Below are 21,604 nucleotides of genomic sequence, written 5' to 3'. Positions count from 1 at the left end.
AAAATACTGCTCAGCGGTATTCCTAGACATCCAACAGGCATTCGACAAAGTATGGCATGAAGGGCTACTCTACAAGCTTAAAAAGATCCTACCCCACCCATACTACACCATCTTAAAATCCTACCTAACCAACAGACAATTCATAGTTAAATGCCTAGGCGCCACTTCCGCAACATTCCCAATAGAATCCGACATACCCCAAGGTAGTGTCCTCGGACCCCTACTGTTCTCCATCTACACTGCCGACTTACCTATATCAAACGAGGTAACAATAGCAACATTTGCCGACGACACAGCACTATTAGCTACCCACGCAGACCCGGCAATTGCCTCATCCACTCTCCAGCGAAGTCTCGACTCCATGGAAAAGTGGTTCGAAAAATGAGGCTTCAAAATAAACGAAAAAAATCCTCTCATGTAACCTTCACGCTCCGAAAACAAACCTGCCCCCAGGTCACCATTAACAACACAATAATCCCAAGCAAGGACTCCGTAAGATACCTGGGCATGACCCTGGACAGGAGGCTAACTTGGAAAAAACATATCTCAGAAAAAACAAAGCAACTAAAGGAAAAACTAAGAAAATTCTATTGGCTCACGGGCCGACGCTCCAAGCTAAACATACAGAACAAAATAACCCTCTACAAGGCCGTAATAAAACCTGTCTGGACCTACGGAATCCAACTATGGGGAACAGCAAGTAATTCCAACATTGAAATACTCCAACGCTTCCAATCGAAAACTCTAAGATCCCTATCAAATGCACCCTGGTATCTTACCAACGAAACAATCCACCGTGACCTCAAGATACCTACAGTCAAAGATGAAATACACAAGGCCAGAAGCAGATATGACACAAGAGTCAACAACCACCACAACCCACTAGTCACCCAACTACTGGACACGACGGACCGATCTACATTTATCATATTTTATATAAAATTAGAAGGGACCTTTAAAAAATTGCATGCAACAACACACTTACAGGTACTCTTGAATTAGTTTTTCTACATGTCTGATTATGTCTTTATATGTGTATGTCAATTCAAATTTATTTTCTTAAAAGTCCCTTAATGAAAAACTAACACTTCATACTAACTTAGAACTTTTGAGTTCTTAGAATATTCTGATTTAGTCACTGGCTGTACCATAAATTCATTTACAGATATTATATTTCCACCAAGAGCTAGGTTTATTATGAGCCTTCCTGCATCATCATCGAATCCTTCTATTTGACCATAATTATTACCTTGTTTTCCAGCTATAATTTTCACAAATGTTCCTTTCTCGATTTTAACTTCTTCCTCTTCTTTTTTGGAATCTGTATTTTTCTTCTGCAATGCTACTTTGTCTGCTCCAAGACCCATACCTTTTGGTCGTAATTCTGGTATGACAGCTGCTACTAATCTGTAATAGTTAGAATAAACGATTGTGAAATAAAAAATGATGTTCTCTGTTTACTTTCCAATAAGTGATGTATTAAACACATATAATTAATTTAATCTAGAATAAAATTCATACTTTTCATTTCAACCAATTCCCTTTCCTGGTTGCCATCCCATTCCCTGTAACATTGCTACACCAAAAGCATCAATAGGAATTTTTTCATAATCTTGTAACGTAGACTGAAGAATAAAAAACAATATTTATAATATGCAAATGTAATACATCTGTGCATTGCACATCAATATGTTGATAACGTACCTGTTCTTTGCCTCTTAATGATTCATCTTCTACTAAAGGTAAAGTTAAATCATTTGTTTTAGTTTCATGTTCATTCTTTGACTTAAGTTCCTCAATGATTTCTTCCGCCGCTTGCTCTTCTAAAGTAACAACTTTATTTTCACTATCTTCAACTGGCTCTTTCTTTATTGATATTATTGGCGATGTTTTTCCATTAGATAGCTTTGATTTTGCCTCGTTAACACTAGCGTCTCCTACCTTTTCCTTATCTGCCTTCGGAAGGAAAATGTCTGCATCTATTTTATTAACAATTCTATCATGCCAGGTTTTTGAACCTAGTAATGGAATAATTAGAGATTCATCTTTTCTTTCTTCCTCATTGAAATAAAAAATTGTTTTCAAATATATATATTCCGCTATTGGTGATTTTTATAGGTTAGGTTGAGGTTATATGTTTCTTGATTATAAATTTTACTTTTTGAACTCACCCTATTACTTTAATACCTTTTTCAATAAGGCATTCAATGTAATCAACTTTCTTTTTTTCTTGTGGAATAGCATTTTTTCTTAATAGATTTCTTAATAGATTTTGCAAAACCGAAGGAAATCTTCTTTCCTTCTTCTGCTGGTTTGTTTGTTATTTTAACACTGACTTATAGATCAATACACATGTATATACTAGACATAAAGATTGATGTCACTTGAAACTATGTACATGAATCTAATATCTTATTATACTTTATTAATCTACTCACAATTACTTGCACATTACTAAAATTTCATTCCGACAATATATCAAGCGCCTGAATAAGTGACATTAAAGTAAACATATATGAGAGAGGAAATAAGAAGAACTGACGCCTATGGTTTTCTATGTTACAGAGCTAGTGCTGCACCATACGGCCAAATGCCGAAAGTGGCTAGGATATCCCAGAGAGAGTAGTGCTGCACCATGCAGTCAAATGCCGAAGGTGGCTTATGCTAGTATATATCTGTCTATACGTTTCAATCAGAAAATCGATATTATGTGTTCATGTGAAAGTTCACATTTCCTTAGGAGCTGTATTTTGATAGATTTAAGCTTCTAATGGAGCATTTTAAACGTATAGAGTATACTATGAAGTAGAGTGCGGATCATTTTATATTCATAGAAAATTTGAATGTATGGAAATGTACCAAATGCTCATGATATGCAAAAATATGCAAAATATTCAAAGTAAACCAATCATCAAAAAGTTTAAAAGGTGAAACAAATTTCTTTAATAACACCTAGATTAATTTTTATTTGTTAACGATCTACATTCTACTACGCTTTTAATTCTACCCTAGTTTATGCACCATAGCGCATGACAGCGCTATTATGTCCTTTACAATTTATTCAAGATCATTCTATTTTCAGATCAGACTCTCTATTTTTCTTTTTGCATCCTGCAAATTACCGTATAGTGATGTAAAACGAAAGCTATTGCTCGTTAAAATTTGACGTACTTTTGTTTTCATGAAAATATGCATATGTTGAATTAAATAAACTAAACTATTGATAATCACATTGAAAGTATATATATTTATATATAACTTAGATTTCACAGATTTGGATTCGATATTGAAGTACTTCTTATGTATTAACGAAGAAGATAAAACATACTAATACAAGCATAATTCAACTGAGCGATTATGATAATGTTAATGCGCATCTCCGAACGTGCAGAGGATAAATGAGCAGGTAAGTTGCTCCCATCACTTTCTCCTTTGTTTCATGCAACTGTAACTCTTAGAATGTAATGTATAAATGTATATAACTATCCTTAACCGCATTGACGAAATGATGATAGACACAATTACTTGTTTGTCAGTTGAAGATCTTTTCTTTCCTCTTACTACATATTTATGTACTCTTAACTTGTCTTTTTAGCAATACTATCGCTCGTTTGTTCTACAGTTTTCAGAATTCTACCTTTTAGCGTTCTACACACGATCGGAGCGTAAATGTGCCCGTAGTCTGCCTGTTCCTATAAGCTACTTTAAACGATCATCTTTGATTGTGTTGGCTCGTAGATCATAGAGGAAGCCATTTACCTATCTTTCGGAACAAGAACTACAGTTAAAAACAGCGACCAATTGAGAACGGTAGTTAAGTCCGCGAGTAGAGGGGTGAGCGTGTTTTAGCGGCGACAACAGCACACGGTATGCAGATACGAAGCCGGGGTAAACCGGCAAGCCGTAGTTCACGGACCGTAGTAAGCGTGGTAACTCTGAACAGTCAACGACATTTGAAAGCCGGCCGCGCTCTGGAATTCAGGTAAATTTACCTCTTTTTCGTCTTAAATTTTCATTGACATTTCTCTGCTTATAGATTATTATACGGTTAGAAATGACATATTTTTGGAGATATCGAGGAATGGTACTTTTAAGTAATTTTGATTTTCATCACTCATAAATTGAACCGAGGAAATTCCATCAATTTATTTACCGGCTGTTAAAAAGTTTTAATGAAATGGGACAAATGGTAATTAGTTGCGAAAATAAGGACAGTTGTGCCAGAGTTACAGTGTTTGCCTTTAATTTCAATTAACTGTACAGCCTGAACGTGGAGATTTTGTTCCTATGTAAATGATGAGATATACGACACACTGGACTGGTTTCTCGATAGTTAACATCTAAATGGTTAAATTAGGGAATGCTTTAACAAAGTTGATTCAAACATTTGATGAAAAACCCATAATTTACCTTTCTTAGAAATAGTCTTATACTCTTACATATCTTTTATACATTTTTCTTATATATAGAAATCTAACATTTATCAAATATGTGACAATTTCTGCTGCAATCAAACATCTTATTTACTCTACGTAATGAAGCTAAGTTTAATTAACTTTCCTCAGTATCTTACATCACCAGTCACGCTCTCGATCCCGCTAGCTAGGCAATAAATCATCAAAAGTCGAGTTACAATTACGTTCTTATCCTACTTCAGAGCCCCTCACCTATCCGTTATCCAATTTCCTCTTCGAAATCCCATCGTGAAACCGACAATTAACTACTGTTCATCAGCATACGTACAGTTGACGGAATCGACATAATGAGACAGCGGAGTTAAATGTTAAAAAGTTTGCATATTTTATAATTTGAATGGCGTAAGGGAAAATAAGATGTTTGATTCGCCTAAGATCGTTTCATCCTGTATGGCACCAACATTTCATAAAATATTATATAACACAATTTGGAAAACAGGGTTGAGAATCATAGTGGTGTAAGTTAGGCCATTGCCAGTTTTCATCAAATAATCTTCTGTGTTTATTACCGTAAAAATAGATTACATCTGTTCAAACCGTGGAAACAGAAATGGTAGAGAATAAAGTTACGACTTAATCGGTTCTGAAACCAAAGGGAAGATATGTTTTAGAGTAAAAATGAATTCAAACATTCGGAATTACGACTTAAACCACTATGACATTGAATTTGTCGTATGAAACCTACGCGTTGGGGAACGTGTTGAGGATGTCCCGAAACGTAGTTACAAATTAAGACAGGTCCGCGAGGCTAACTGTAAAAGAGCGAGCGTAACTGTGCGGAGTCGATGTTAACGGAGAAGATCTTCCTGCCGAAGATTTGTTCCGCTATGTCTAGACGTTCTATCCTTTGTTTCCTCGTTGCATTTTTTTACTTTCATTTTATCGCCACGAACAATGTTGCTCGTCGTGCTCTTAACCGTGCAACAGTCGGACAAAAACCCGTTCTACCTCGTATATAGCGTTCTGTTCGACACGGCCCACGAACTTACGGACAGATTTTTCGCGATTAAAAGAACAAGATAAGACAATTTCACGGTGATCTCATTGTTGTATATGTATACGGAAGTCCCATGGTTGTCGAAGTTTGTGCAGTAATTCTTCTTTCTCTTTCTCTTTTAATTATCGTTTTTTGCAGAAGAATGACCGTGGTGTAGAACATGATTGATGTTGATGGTGTAGTAATGGGCGGTGATGCTTCAAACGTATATAATACACTTGAGTTGTATCAAGCATGTTTTTACAACTTTGAGTCGGTTTTACGTGTTCTCATGTTATTGTAACGATTAAGTTACCATAAATATAGCAGTTTTCCCAATGGATCCACGCGTCGAGAGAAGCCATATCACGTAAAACATACATTTCCGTATAATGTTGTACAAATAACAGTCTAAGAAGAGTAAACACTCTTTATTACGATCATACATGTATATTGAAAATATAGCGATCGTTGCAACGTTATGAAAAATTATTGCAATGAAAAATTTTGACGGTGGATACGTATCGTTAGCAGATGATTCACAAGTTTCGAATCGTCTGACGGTACTGGTGCGTTGAACTTTCAGTGGTTGCGCGCGTACGCGTGTCGAGTCGAATTCTAGTTCGATTTCGCTATGGTAAATGTAATCGAGTGAACAATCGCGCTACCGGGTCTACGCGTATTCCGGAACTCGGCGCATAATGCCGCGGAAACGGGCATTACAGGTCATTCAGAAGTTACGTCTCATAAATTAAAATACATAGAAGAATGGCAATTACATTCTCCTTTTTATTATTTATATTCTATTATTAGAACACGTATCATTTTTCAAAATTTTCCTTGTAATCTACAATTGTTTATGTTATCTTCCTATTGATCATCGACTTTGTCATTTGCATGTCTCATTTTCCTCGTGTTCGGCATTTCAATATCAGGGAACGAATTTGTATCTTCTACATGAAATCATCTCTTTAATTTCAGATAGACGAATATGCGGCTGCTTCTGTTCCAAATATCTCCGTTACTGTGCCTGTTGACGGAAATCGGCGCGGCTGGGATCGGTAAAGCATGGCAGATCCTGCCATACGCGACCGATTCCTGGAATCACCCATCATGGCCACGGCTCGACTCTTCCGCGTTCGAAGTTCGCAGCGTGAGCGGGATTGGTCATCTCAATCCCTTGTTTAATTGTTGATTTTTTTAAATCTTTGTTTATTAATTCCAGATTTTTTACATATTTTTTTTTTACATGATTTTCTTCCAGAATAAACGCTGAATTCTGATTGTAGGGTGGTACAGGCAAAAGTACCGATACGCGACGGTACGACATAGCCATGCATTATTACATTTTTTTTCTTTTTTTTTTTTAAGATTATTATTGTAACTTAAATTTAAGCCGCTGTTACGCTGTGCTTATGTGCGATATTTTAATTTATGTCCTGAAAGCCTGGACGCAAAAACAGGACAGTTCGTTAGCGTAGGAGGGAACTTCTTCGTTAGACTGAACTCTGTTGATTGACTATTGAAAGCGCAAAGCGTAATAAGTTATAGTAATTCTTTTGCACGAGATTAAATAATTCAAGAGCGTTATTTTTTAGTATTGATTATTTATTTTAAACATTGAAATTTACAATAAACATTTAGAATTTACAACAGAATTTGGCTAATAATTCAGTTGTATGAGAAAAATTTCAAGACAATTATCGATACATAATCCGACATCGCATTTTCTGCATTCTCTTATTTTTCTCACAAACAACACATTTTCTTCTCGATAATTAGATGCGACTGTCCTCGAAACAGGTAGACAATTATAACGAGACATTATTGGCATTTGCTTACTGCCGTTACTAAGGAATACATTCATATTTATCTCACATAAATGTAATAGTATTACTTCTACTTGATCGGAAAAATCGACAAACGCGTATATCTGTCCTTAGACCATGCGGAATACTTGCAAAAAACGCATATATGTGTTCTGAGTCTACACCCATAGCTTTCGCCCGGCGCATATACGCGCCCATACATGCGTTAATAAGATAAGAGGAAATAAAAGACAGATTATCGATAAAATACACTAACACATATGTAATACGTGGATATATTACCACTCAGATTACACATATTATATATTATAAGGGAATACGTATACCACGTATACATATATGTAGAACGAACATTTCAAACTTGTTTATAGCGCGTGCGCACACATACATGCACGCACACGAACAATTTTTCGAACGATAATTATATTAATGATATATATTATGATAACCATTTATATTTTTTAAAATATGTTCTTATGGCATACATATTTATTCCGCGCTTTATATCTATCCACATCCGTGACTGTAGGTGACATTGTTTTTAACAATTTTGCTATTATTTCATAATTCTTTAATTCATATTTCAAAGTCGTAACAGATGTTTCTTTTTTTTCAAGTTTTTCCCACATTGGACTTATTTCTAGCAGCCATGCTTGCTTACAAAGCAATTTTATATCCGCGCAAGAATATTTTTCAGTAGATTTTATTATGTGGTTTACAATATCCATATTCTCTAATAACTGGTTGCTAAGGTATAATTTGAACATATCGAGTCGAGTAACTTCATTTGGTAATGATACGTATATTTTCTTTTCGAGGCGTCTGTGTAAAGCTGCATCAATGTCCCTAATAATATATTTACAATAAATATTATTGTTCTGTTATATTAATAATAACGAAGGAATATTCCGAACAACACAATAATTAAGATTAAGATAATGAATAATTATGATATTAAGATATTTTCTACTTAGAAAACATTGAAATAGCGTGATATACATACCAAGGGCAATTAGTTGCAGCCAAAAGAACTACATTAGAATTTTCGTTAGATACTAATCCATCCAATCTAGAAAGAAGTTCTGATCTGAATCTCTTTGCAGGTTCAGACAATGTACAGTTTACTCCTTTATTTGTGCCTATCCAGTCAATCTCGTCGATAAAAATAATTGTAGGCGAATAATTATAGGCAAGTTCAAATAAAACCTGTTCAGTTTAACAAATGTATTTATTATTTATTAAATATTATATTCAAAATTCCTTAAATTCATTGTTTCATCACGAACGTAATATCATTTCGTTTTCCAAACAACTATTCTATTTATATATGAATGACGACAAATAAAAACAAATCTTTTTAAACCTAGAATCTCTTCTTCATAGACAAAGGAAATCAACTTACACGGATATACTTCTCGGAATCGCCTCTCCATTTGCTCACCAATGAGCTGGCCGTTATGTTAAAAAAGGTGCATTGGCATTCTGTTGCGACTGCCTTCGCCAACATCGTCTTCCCTATTTCGTAATTGATTGTAAACATGTACGGGAATGAAAGAAATACGAGTATCTTACCTGTACCAGGTGGTCCGTATAGCAGAATACCTTTCCAGGGAGAAAATGGGCCATTAAAAAAGATAGGGTACTTAAGGGGATACACAATGGCCTCCTTAATAGCAGATTTACATTCCTCTAGGCCTACAATGTTGTCCCAATATACATTTAATTTTGTCAGTATGATTTCCTGCGACAATACAAAGATGAAATGGCGCATAATCTCCGTATTAATTTCCGTAAGTGTTATGTAATTCGTTATTTAAAGCTTTACTGAAATCCCTGCGTCATTGATATACAGTGGATTGTTTATCGATAGGTATTTTATTTTTAAAAAGCTTTACAATACGTATATTAATCGAAAATAACTTACGCATGAAATGTCTTCAGCAATCTTCCGCAATTCCGGATTGTCTATATAAAGCTTCCGAGCCCGTTGCGATATCTTTGATTGCGTGGATTGTTCCATTGAGACGTTAAATAGCTCTTCTGATGAAGCTCCATCGCTTTCATTGGCGAAAATTGGTGTCACTGTCATTGCGAGATTAATATCATCCGTAGCGTCACCCGTCATCTTCTGTTGTACATTCCTCCCTTTCACAGACTCACTTCTCGTTTCTTTGCTAACAGATTTGACACGTTTTACTACTTCTTCGAAGATTGAATGATATTGTAATCGATACGTTGAATACGTTGAGAACGTTGAATAGTGTTAAATAATTTAAATTCTTACACTTTGTTCGCATTTGTCATTTCCCTCGTCTTTATTTCCTTTTCAGTTATTTTCTTGCACAATATAGGATATTTTTGGAATTTCATCTTGTAATAATTTTCATATTCTGTAAGAATAATTTCCAAATCGACGTTGTCGCAGACTCGATATTTCCGAGGTAGACGAGCTTCCCGGATTAATACATCGCTAATGTCTACATATCTAAAAAATATAATTTTTAATTCATTGAACAAATTTTATGCTATGAGTACACACTATACGATAATCATCAATTAACTGTTTTATTTCTAGGTAAGACAGACAAAAAGAATGTACTGTCTATTTATTATTATATAAATCCTCGGCGATAATATTTTGCCTTCTGCTTTTTAATTTCCAATTTTTAAAGTTTGAATTTATATATATTTTCATTTATAACTAGTTAATCTACGTTATCGATTGAGTTATTCTATAACTACTGAGTTACCGATGTCGATTTTCAAATTTTGGTTCCTTCCCCTCTTTCCGCACTAATTTCTATTTCGATTGGTCACCGATATTATTCGAAAAAATTGCAACTAAGAAGATATCTAAATTGCAATGTACTCACCCATTGCGTCCCAAATAATCACATATAAGGTACAATATGTTCCGATTACGTTCCGAAGTACGACTCTCCTCCTAATGCGACATTTATTTTTTTTATTATTAACAATAATTATTAATAATATAAAGATTTTCATGCAATTTTCTGTTACATTGCGAGTTTAATCAATTTGTTACACATAATTTTGTTATCTACCATCTTGATACGTGCAAAGATAAATCTTAATGATATATGATACAGCGTAAATGGTTATAAATAATTAATTATTGACAATAATTATAAGAATTATCGAAAGAAAAAATCATAGATACTATGTGCGAGTGTAAAATATCACAAAAAATGAACAACAATTGTGAAAAACGCAATATGGCAAATCAATGACAAAACACACTCATGACTGTCATGGAAGTTCCAAAGTCTAAAATCTAGAATATTCCTTACCTCTTTTCGCAAATTATAAGATATCTTATTTGTGGTACCTTGCAGCGATAAATCACCGTTCATTGTGATAGTTTTAAATGTGATAATGATATCCTTGTATTGACTATCGTTTTTCGATAGTTACGAGAATTTTCGTTTATTACTTTGAGACAATCCGTCACTTCCTTTCTCTTATAAAGTTTCCCTTCAACTCCGTTGAAAACTGAGCATCAAACAGGAGACGAACGATTTGTTGTCATGGCGATGTTGGTTCACACATAAGCAGGGTGCGAATATAATGATGGAATAGTCGAGTCCTGTCTACTGTATAGTAAGATGGATGCGACATGGAAATAGAAAGAGAAGGCTGTATATAGGCATTTCCTGTCCTTGTTTAATCAGGCATGCACACTAGTGGACACTGACGGCGCTCGTTTACCGTTGTTACATATTTCCGGTACAAGTACGCGGGCATTAGAGAAGGACGGAACGGTCTCTCTCTTTAGCCCTATATCGCGTTTTTAGTTCGCTCACGCGCTCTGTACTTATATCTGTCGGACGCACGTCAGGATTGGGGGTGGGGGTGTTCGGTGAATCTTCGTTGGAATTAGCCATAGGTGCGGTGTAACAATGGTTGAGTTTATTGACACAAATTAGGGAGATTTACAGCGTCGATAGATAATCGCAAGGTTTCGATATTCGCGGCACTATGACAATGGTCTCGGCTCCGGCAACGTTTCCGCGGTCAACGGATACTGGACTTTACCCTTCGTTTGCGTCTAAGTTACACTATATGTTAGAGCACGGGGGCAATTATTTCGTATACGAAAGACAGGTCGATTACTGATGAGATCGCACTAGAGAGTGACTCTCCGTCGCGGTGACGCTGTCGAAGAAAACTATGATGGGTGTGCCTAAGGGCACGAGATCATCGGATTCGCGGAGAAAAGTCTTCGCTCGAAGGGTGAGGGAAATTGACGTTGCTGTTAATTGGTCAATTTCCATGTTGGTGGTTAGAGAAAGATATTAGCTGTCCTTGGGGAAAGTTGCTAGCGAGAAGCGTCGTTCGTGGAAGGATAGATTTCTCTTATCTTCCCGTAGTCGGGGCACAGGCCATTTGTCTATTTGAGAGACTTTGTGTAATTGAAATTTAATATTCGTAGCGGGTCCTCGCCCAGCTAAACATATACTGTGAAGATGCGTTGGCATCTGGCAATCGTCTTACCCGAAGGACAAAGTCTGCGTGTGGCGAGCCACGGGACAGAAATCGTTGAAATGTTTACCGTCGTGCCCCGTCCCAAGTATTTCTTTTAAGGAAAGCTATAGAGTTACTTCATGCCTCTGTTAGATAAAACGTTCATCCCTTGACCGCGACTACGTTCGGCGACCGGTTGTCACCTCGAGCCCGAGCTCGCTATCATAAATTTCGAATAAGTACAGTCGGATCGAATTACAACAGTTTCTTAGTGCGGCTATGATGAAATCTGGATTACAGCGCTAAGGGGGTCCTCCCACCGCTCCAAAGGGGAGGCTCCGGTGTTCTTTCATCTCCGACATATCTATTACATTCCCACCATAAGCAGCGGCCGTGCCAGTGACTTACAAAAGTTTCGAACTCGCGGATGTTTAATCACGTTCCCTACTCCGAAAGGGTAAGTACAAAGTTGCTCGTCTCAGTACTCTTGTTAGAAGTTTTATCATATTTTTCATTTCGTGGCTACAAGTTTTTCCAGGAAATTCTTATCGTTTTACAAGGGCTGTGGGGCACAATGACGTCAGCTATCGATCATATACGCGAATTTGTTGTAAATTAATTAGGAGAATATCTGGAGTTCTTTATCGTTGTCAGCTGTAAAATATTAGAATTTTTCATTTATAATTGTCATATTTTCGACTCTTCCGTTGCCAAGACCATCTTGAAAGATTTTTGGTATGTTCCATCACCCTTGTTAAAAGTGTGCCCATTGGTTAGATATATTGATTTTAAAAACCAATACGTATATCAAGTTTATTATCTCACAGAAACAAAGAAATTCGTTTTATTAACGAATTTTCGATGTTTCTTCTCAATTTCCTTTAGTATCGAACGAAGAACATTATTTGATCAAACGTTTCATCGTTCAAGTAAGGTTCACCTTCTTTAATGTCAATGATTTTGAGATATGTTATTAAGCTCCAAATTCTAAGCAATCTTCTATATATGTACATATAATTGTGTATTATATATATATATAACATACGTATAATAGCCAAAGTTCAACTCCCAAGTATACGCAAAGCTTTTATTTTCAATTTATGCGATACCACTATGTTTCATGAATTTATTTGTTAACGGTATTGAAACAAATACCAAGCAGAGGACGAACTATCCGTGAACTGTTTTGCCAACGAGTACGCTTCCAATATTTTCTGTTTGAGAAAACACGATCTAAGGGGGGGGGGGCAAAGCTTGATAATCTCGAAAGAATACAAGCATCAATTTCAAGCGCTTATAGGGAATCAAGCGGGCTTGTTAAGGTCGTAAGTTGGACAATTATCCCGTGTTAGGTTCAGTCAGCTTAGTCCTACACAAAATTGATCCAATCATGTGAAAACAAATGCATTCTGATTTTTGTCGCAGATATTTCTGGTCTACGCACTCCAGTGCCCACACAACAGTTATTTAAACAGCTGATTTTCCCCTATTCTAGAGCGACAACATCCCCTGATCTTTTACAACCATGAAGAACTCGTACTCGAAAATACTTGCAATGCTCATCTGCTTGCAGGTTATTTTTGTCACTTTCTTCCCGTCAGGGGCTGGTAAGTTGATACTGATTAATTATACCATCGAAATTCTATATAATGGCTACAAAAAATATTTGCATCATTACCCTCATTTCCTAACGAAGCGCGTCTTTTTACCAAGTTTTATATTTCATTTCATAGTATCAAATCTCTGTAGTTACACGAAAGTATTAAATGATAGGAAACTTGATATACACGAATTTAATTAATTAATAAGTTAGTCGTTATACAGCCATTATTATTTCATGTGAAATATTACAACGTCAAAAACTTAACGTTCTTGTACGTACAGTATTAATCACAAATTGTAAGAATGTTTACTGATAAGCAAAATATTTAATATGGGAAACGCAGATCTATGGAAAGAGAATTCCTGACATTAGACAGGAATACGCGATTGCACGAAATATTTTATGGTATGTCTAACATGGAGAATATATGAGGCGAAGTACGAAAAATTGTCGAGTGGCAAAGATATTGACGCTGGTAATCGTTTTCAGTGGCTTTAGGAGAAAACTGTATTGATTTCGAAGGAGAAGTTATCTCACATGGACTGATGTATGTGCCGGGACCTTCGGTTTGCAGCCTCTGCGTCTGCTACCATTCGGAGCCAAAATGGTGCCAGGCTATCTTCTGTTCACCTCCTTTTGTAAGTATATGCTCATTCTAAGAGCAACCAGCTTAACACAACCATGAGAAACTAAAGTACACCGTTAACGCTTGCATGCTGGTCGTTAAAACACATGCTGCGCGAATAGGGTACACAGCGATTCATTTAACTCGCCTTGAATTAGTTTTAGAAAAACAAACATGGACAGGGATAATTTTTGTCACGAGCCGTTTAATTTATTCGTTCATTAGAACGAATTAATTTACACCTGCTGAGATCGCGATTGATGCGACAAATTCGAAATCTTGTTCCATATAAATATTTTTAAACAAGCACGTCGTAAGCTTTGTATATTTTTTAATCGCAACGAAACTGTTCAGAGAAATGCTGAAATTATTAATTAGAAAAGGAGATTTCTACGCATCGTTGTAAAAGTGTCAGGGAAAATATTCGTGAAACAGTTACGTTGTTACAAGTTCTACAAGAAGAAATATTGAAAATCACGTTCCACTTATTCAGTTGCACGTGTAAAAGGTATCTTGCGTTCGCGCAAAAAATCTCTGAAGGGTACATGCTTTATAATAATTGGAGTGTCGAAGTTGTTACGCGGATCGGCGTACACGTACCTTTTAATGAAACTAGGTTACTCATTCGTTATTCGTTCCTAATTTTCAGCTTCACGATTTTTACGCAATAAAATTTTATACACCTGTTCGGTTTATAAATGATTCAATTCAAATTTAACAGAATTAAAGTTGAAATAATCATTTGTACTTCGTTAAAAGGTTCTTTCAGCATCTCGTTTTAATATTTTTATTGGTAATATTTTGTTAATCGTTATATTTAAATGGAGTTTTTCAAAGGAGAGACATTTTAAGGTAGGAAATGGACATACATTTATAATAAGAATTCAGAAGAAAGAATATTTCATACAGAAAGAAATATTCCGTATGTATAAATAACTACGCTATGAATTTTATATGTATCGGATATTCCTTCTGGTTAATGTATCTGATGTTTTTTCACACGAGGTAGCGTATATTTGCATCTATATGTCTCTTCGTTTCTCAGTAGTAAAACTTAGCATTCATGCGGCTGATAAGTAGTTACGCACTGACAACGAGAAACATAAAATGAGTAAGAAGCATGAGACATTCTATAAGAAAAATAAAGTTGTTTTTATCTTTCATTGCATATTCGTCAGAATATTGTTAATAAATATTTAAGTTAAGAATTCAGTTGAAATAAATACATAGGATTATACATTTATTTATATATGTATCTATGAACGCATTTGACATAAAATTTTGATAACGACTAAAATTATATATTCTGATATTAAATTAATTTAATGAGAATAAAAAACTAATTTTTTTAAACAAGATTTTGTATAAAGTTATATTTATTAGGAAAAGTTCGTTCATCCCTTTATAACATGATAGGATTAGACTCATAGCTGTGTAAATCATTTCATGGAATAGTATATGTGTGCGTATGTGTTCTAAGTTTTTATTATAACAATGCTAAATGTACTAGGAGACGTTTTTAAAAATTCATAAATTTTTCTTCATCAAACATATCAATCGTTATATTGAAAAGTTAATTATCTTTTATTTGTTTCGAGCTGCACATTGATTGAGACATTCGTGTTGGTTATAATTGCGAATTTAACGCAACGAAGTTGTTTGAATCCCTTGCAAGCATGTAAATATATCGTCGAATTAATAGGTCAATTACTTGAGGTTGGAATTGAAAGAAAGGGAAAGGTGGAGGAGAAGTCTTGCGTTTGAATGCGGGACACTTTTAAAGCCCACAGTTCGCTGAAATTGCCAGAGAATTCAATTAAATGGCAAATTAAACCATTGAACTGAATCTGTTTCCAATCGCGAGATTAGAAGTTCTATCCTTTGAATTTTTATATCAGTCAACTTTCTTTTTGTACGTACGGTAACGAATATAATTCATGAATTAATGAAGTATGTAATTGGATGAAAGTTCTTCCTCCTGGATTCAGTTTAGACTAAGAAAAATTATATAATAACGAAATTATTAACTTAAAATTGATAGAGTGTATAGTTTTTTTTTTTTTTTTTTTTTTTTTTTTTTGCGTGAGGAGGGGAAAATGCTGTTACGCATACCCAGTGATCCGCATCACTGGGTTATGTGGGACTCGGGCGGATGTTGTTGCCATACCCACTAAAAACCCCTCCTCCTTTTTCCTTTGCTTTGAGGACAGACAACCCCGGTAAAACCTGTCGGCAGTCATCAGGGTTGTCCTTTCATGCCCCGTTGTATCTTCTTCGTCGGGCAGTTATTCTGTATATTCAGTATACTGTATATTCAGTATTGCTCTCGTCATCTTCTCAGCTAGTTCAGAATACTGGGCTGATCTCCTTCTGTGGTTCTTTGTTGTCTTGTATCTCTGCCTTCACTGCTCCGCGTAGTTGTTGTTGCTCTCGTTCTCCTCCTTACCTCCTTCAAGGCCTTCGCTGTCACCCTCCTGTGAGTCATGACGGTCTTGCGAAATTGCCTGAATTTATCCCAGCTCTCGTTCTTGGCGGTCACCGTGGCGATCAGATTGTCCACGTCGCCAAGAGCGTTCTCCAGCTCAATCCTTCTGTCCGTTCACTTCGGGCACGTGAAGAGGGCGTGCTCTGCATCGTCGTTAGGGTGTGCACAGTCGAGACAGTTGCTGTTGCTGCTCTTGCCAATCCTCTTCCTATAGAAACCAAAACTCCTGTAGAGGTGAGCGTGTGTGCGTTATATATTTATTGGACGTGCGTGATAGTTGTAGTAGTTGGGCCTGGTCCGCTGTAATTGTCACTGGGAGCTGTAGATGTCGCTGCCGTCGTCCGACAGTATTTAGTGTCGAGTGGTGGTATTTGGCTTGTCGAGTGCCGTCACACTCCCATGCCCGGTTAACAGCTGCACGGTGTGATGATCGATGTCCATCTTCTTTTTGGTAAATAGCAGCGCACTCGGTATTAATTTCCTTGCGCCTCCAGTTCCTCCTTCAGCTCGTTGCCGTCATCCGCGCCGATCCTGGTCTTATGGATCTTGTTCCTCTCGTAAGTCTCTCCGAGCATCTTTATCTTTATGTAGATCGGGAGATTCCCGGTCAACACGCAAAGTGCAGCGTGGGAGACGGTACGGTATGCACAGGGCCGTTCGCTGTGTCCGTTTCAGCTTCTTCCTGTTCTTATCGGTATTCGCTAAGCTAATTCTTCTTTCTGAACCCATACTGCCTCCGATGGAATGGGTCCGTTCCGATGCATCTCTCGATGATCTTGTTAAAGCATTTTTCCCAGATCTTGCTCATGGCTGGGAGTATGCTTTTCGGCCGGTACGCGTTAGGGAGACCGGGATCCTCTCCCGGCTTCCTTAGCAGTATTACTCTGACCGTCTTCCAGCAGTCTGGTTCCAGCTTGCTTCCAGCTCCTGCTTCCAGCAGTCCAGGAGTCTTCCATCGACTCCTGCAGCCTTCTTGGTGTTCATTCTTCCGGCGGCATCGACGACATCGCCTTCGCCGATGACGACGCTGAAGCTGATGTCTTCCTCTTCTTCGGTCTCTGCCTCTTCGCGGCCCTCGTAATGGGAGAGTCCGTGTCCCATGGTGAATAGCCTCTGTAGGACTGCTTCCACCATGTCGATCGGCATGTCGTTGGTTGGTTTCTTGCTTTTGCATCTCTTCATGACTGTGCGATAGGGTTTGCCTTCTTGCTTTTTTGTATGGATGGAAACGCGTTCCAAATGTAAAAGTAACGGAGTAATTAGCGATGCACGATCCCAGGCTGGTGAATATTTTTCCATCGGGAGAAGTCATGTCGAGCGATACAAGATTTATATGCTCGTTCTGCCAGTTATTTCAACGTCTGTTACGCGATAGAAAATGAACATAAATGAATAATAAATGTATTACAGCCATAAAGATTGCTTGATGTACGCCACCGTTTTTCCCCTATTTCTCCGATACAATTTTCCTTTTTTTTTCTTTGCCAAACACTTTACTAATCGGTACGTATTCGAATTATCCTCAATTATTCTCGGTTGTTTCCGTTTCCTTTGGATTTACATAAGTACTCGTTTGATGTACGTGCAGAGAGAGATAATAACTATTAACAGCTATAAAATAAGAAGCGAAGATACGTTGAAACTCGACTTCTAGATTCGCGAGACTTTGCAGAGCTTCGAAACTCTCGTGTTTCAAACCTAATAAAAAGTTGTAGAGGGAGAATTACATTGCGAGATCAGTTAAGGAAAATCGTATCGTTGTAATAGGATTATTTCAGCGAGGGAAATTCCGTGTTGCGAGTAACGCGTTGCAAAGCCATGAGCTTTTTTTCGGGTTAATATACATAATCGCCTTATCGAACTTTCCATCTAAACCGTTGCGCTCACACGTGAATTTTGCATTTCAATCTTCTTACTTGCAGTCCAGTCCAGTTTAGTGCGACTAAGCTAAATGTTTCAGCCCTTCCAGGTAGAATATGTTTTATAGAGAGACGTACAACTCTATGAAGGAGAGATCAATAAATTGGGTTATCTTTAAATCACTGACAATTATTTCATCGACACGATTTCACCGACAGCGAATTCATCGGCAATGTCTATCAAAGTTTATTTACCGATACACCGAGTGAAATCATCCACAATCATTTCACCAATATTCTCCTTTGTCGATAATTATAATGCTTGCCACTACATGTTATCGTTGATTATATGTCTTTATTTACACATTCGTTTACGCGCATAACGAGATAAACGAAGAAACGAAAATGATATGTTGTCATGATGTATTGTTAAATTACTAATTAACACGAGTTATATATCTACCTACATGAAAGCTTCTAAATATCAAATATAATTCATGAAAGCACACAAGCTATTTTGCTATACACAAATAGAATTATAAGGAAATGTTACGTGCTAATGATTTAACGAAATCTATTCCTCTGTACATTCGACATTTCTGTATTATTACTTGTGTACTTTCTGCTCTTGTTTACGTCATGGGAAGTAAAAATACGTTAAGCGAATCAGCTAATCTATTTGAGCGATTCAATGGCTCGGTCTTCTCTTATTCGACTACCAAGTAGAAGATAAGTTCTTGGTTATATAACATTTTATAACATCCAAATTAACTTTTTTTTCATTTTCTTTTTCTTTTTCTTTTTTTTCCTTTCTCTTTTTCTTTTTTTTCCTTTTTCTTTTTTTTCCCATTTTCTTTTTCTTTTTTTATCCTTTCTCTTTTTCTTTTTCTTTCCTTTTTCTTTTTCTTTTTTTTTTTACGTGGGGAAAATTCGCTCGGACACGAAGCCACTTCTTAAGTGGCGTTGTAGTGAACATCCAAATTAACTGTTTTTTTTTCTTTTTCTTTTTTTTCCTTTCTCTTTTTCTTTTTTTTTACGTGGAGGAAATCCGCATGGACACCAAGCCACTTTTGGGAGGGGGGGGGGAGTGGCGTTGTAGTGAACATCCAAATCAACTGGGGCACTAATTAACTGAAGCTTCTAGTCAAACCAGGTATCAGTCTTTGTACGCAAAGGCATTCATTACAATCGTTTAAAGTTTGAAGATACACCGTTACAAATTCGTGATATGAGAGAAAGCGATTCAGAACTCGGATTCATTTGTTGGAACGACGCCGTGGGCAAAAGTACATAATGGAAAACTTTTTTCCAAGACCAATTGATATTCCTGGAACTCGATAATTCACTAGGTGATTGCTTTAACCGTGCAGAATACATGCATAAATAATTAATCGCTATTAATATTCCATCGACTTTTGAAAATCCCTGATGTGACCTATTTCACGAGATGAGAATACGTGTAAAGTAAGGTTATTGCTTGATTATCTTTAGCCGAATAAATCGAGTGATTGAAATTATAATGCGGAAGAAAGTCAAAACTATGTATATTATTTTTTTCAATTTTTATGTATCATTTGGCGGAAGGAAATTTGGTAAGTGAGGTTCACCTTCTTTAATGTCAATGATTTTGAGATATGTTATTAAGCTCCAAATTCTAAGCAATCTTCTATATATGTACATATAATTGTGTATTATATATATATAACACACGTATAATAGCCAAAGTTCAACTCCCAAGTATACGCAAAGCTTTTATTTTCAATTTATGCGATACCACTATGTTTCATGAATTTATTTGTTAACGGTATTGTAACAAATAACAAGCAGAGGACGAACTATCCGTGAACTGTTTTGCCAACGAGTACGCTTCCAATATTTTCTGTTTGAGAAAACACGATCTAAGGGGGGGGGGGGGCAAAGCTTGTTAATCTGGAAAGAATACAAGCATCAATTTCAAGCGCTTATAGGGAATCAAGCGGGCTTGTTAAGGTCGTAAGTTGGACAATTATCCCGTGTTAGGTTCAGTCAGCTTAGTCCTACACAAAATTGATCCAATCATGTGAAAACAAATGTATTCTGATTTTTGTCGCAGATATTTCTGGTCTACGCACTCCAGTGCCCGCACAACTGATATTGAAACGCCTGATTTTCCCATATTCTACAGCGACAACATTACCTGATTTTTTACAACCATGAAGGACTCGAAAATACTTGCAATCCTCATCTGTTTGCAAATTATTTTCGTCACTTTCGTCCCGTCAGGGGCTGGTAAGTTGATACTGATTAATTATACCATCGAAATTCTATATAATGGCTACAAAAAATATTTGCATCATTACCCTCATTTCTTTTTTTTCCCTTTTTCTTTTTCTTTTTTTCCTTTCTCTTTTTCTTTTTTTTTCCTTTTTCTTTTTCTTTTTTTTTTACGTGGGGAAAATTCGCTCGGACACGAAGACACTTCATTAGTGACGTGGTAGTGAACATCCAAATTAATTATTTTTTTTCTTTTTCTTTTTTTATCCTTTCTCTTTTTCTTTTTTTTTCTTTTTCTTTTTCTTTTTTTTTTTTTACGTGGGGAAAATTCGCTCGGACACGAAGCCACTTCTTAAGTGGCGTGGTAGTGAACATCCAAATTAACTGTTTTTTTTCTTTTTCTTTTTTTTCCTTTCTCTTTTTCTATTTTTTTTCCTTTTTCTTTTTCTTCTTTTCCTATCTCTTTTTCTTTTTTTTTCCTTTTCTTTTTCTTGTTTTTTTTACGTGGGGGAAATCCGCTCGGACACGAAGCCACTTCTTAAGTGGCGTGGTAGTGAACATCCAAATTAACTGTTTTTTTTCTTTTTCTCTTTTTTCCTTTCTCTTTTTCTATTTTTTTTCCTTTTTCTTTTTCTTTTTTTTCCTTTCTCTTTTTCTTTTTTTTCCTTTTCTTTTTCTTGTTTTTTTTACGTGGGGGAAATCCGCTCGGACACGAAGCCACTTCTTAAGTGGCGTGGTAGTGAACATCCAAATTAACTGTTTTTTTTCTTTTTCTTTTTTTTCCTTTCTCTTTTTCTATTTTTTTTCCTTTTTCTTTTTCTTTTTTTTTTCCTTTTTCTTTTTCTTTTTTTTTTACGTGGGGGAAATCCGCTCGGACACGAAGCCACTTCATAAGTGGCGTGGTAGTGAACATCCAAATTAACTGGGGCACTAATTAGCTGAAGCTTCTAGTCAAACCAGGTATCAGTCTTTGTACGCAAAGGCATTCATTACAATCGTTTAAAGTTTGAAGAA

The 21,604-nt window shown here is 36.3% G+C and overlaps 1 protein-coding gene and 2 long non-coding RNA genes across 4 annotated transcripts; all 3 read right to left on the bottom strand.

Moving 5' to 3' along the window:
• Positions 1 to 981: 981 nt before the first annotated feature.
• Positions 982 to 2,876, bottom strand: LOC126913818 (uncharacterized). The gene is made up of 3 exons (XR_007709405.1): positions 2,159 to 2,876; positions 1,522 to 2,050; positions 982 to 1,407 (listed from the first exon to the last, which is right to left on the bottom strand). It is a non-coding gene; the product is annotated as an uncharacterized LOC126913818 (long non-coding RNA).
• Positions 2,877 to 7,038: 4,162 nt separating this feature from the next.
• Positions 7,039 to 11,053, bottom strand: LOC126929024 (katanin p60 ATPase-containing subunit A-like 2). 2 transcript variants are annotated; one of them, XM_050745015.1, is made up of 7 exons: positions 10,154 to 11,053; positions 9,565 to 9,765; positions 9,205 to 9,454; positions 8,853 to 9,021; positions 8,683 to 8,795; positions 8,284 to 8,486; positions 7,039 to 8,126 (listed from the first exon to the last, which is right to left on the bottom strand). In XM_050745015.1, exons 2-7 carry the CDS (start codon positions 9,648 to 9,650, stop codon positions 7,742 to 7,744), a joined length of 1,206 nt encoding a protein of 401 aa, XP_050600972.1. In that variant the 5' UTR covers positions 9,651 to 9,765; positions 10,154 to 11,053; the 3' UTR covers positions 7,039 to 7,741. The 2 variants fall into 2 exon arrangements, with proteins under 2 accessions (XP_050600972.1, XP_050600973.1); XM_050745016.1 differs by lacking the exon at positions 10,154 to 11,053 and having other exon boundaries at positions 9,205 to 9,449; positions 9,565 to 9,721.
• Positions 11,054 to 12,307: 1,254 nt separating this feature from the next.
• LOC126913853 (uncharacterized) lies at positions 12,308 to 20,536 on the bottom strand. The gene is made up of 2 exons (XR_007709483.1): positions 19,945 to 20,536; positions 12,308 to 12,705 (listed from the first exon to the last, which is right to left on the bottom strand). It is a non-coding gene; the product is annotated as an uncharacterized LOC126913853 (long non-coding RNA).
• Positions 20,537 to 21,604: the final 1,068 nt, after the last annotated feature.

Source organism: Bombus affinis, chromosome 2 (assembly GCF_024516045.1).
Source record: "Bombus affinis isolate iyBomAffi1 chromosome 2, iyBomAffi1.2, whole genome shotgun sequence".
NCBI classification, from domain to species: domain Eukaryota; kingdom Metazoa; phylum Arthropoda; class Insecta; order Hymenoptera; family Apidae; genus Bombus; species Bombus affinis.
Note: the sequence above shows the minus strand (reverse complement) of the source record. Positions and strands in the feature narration are given on the sequence as shown.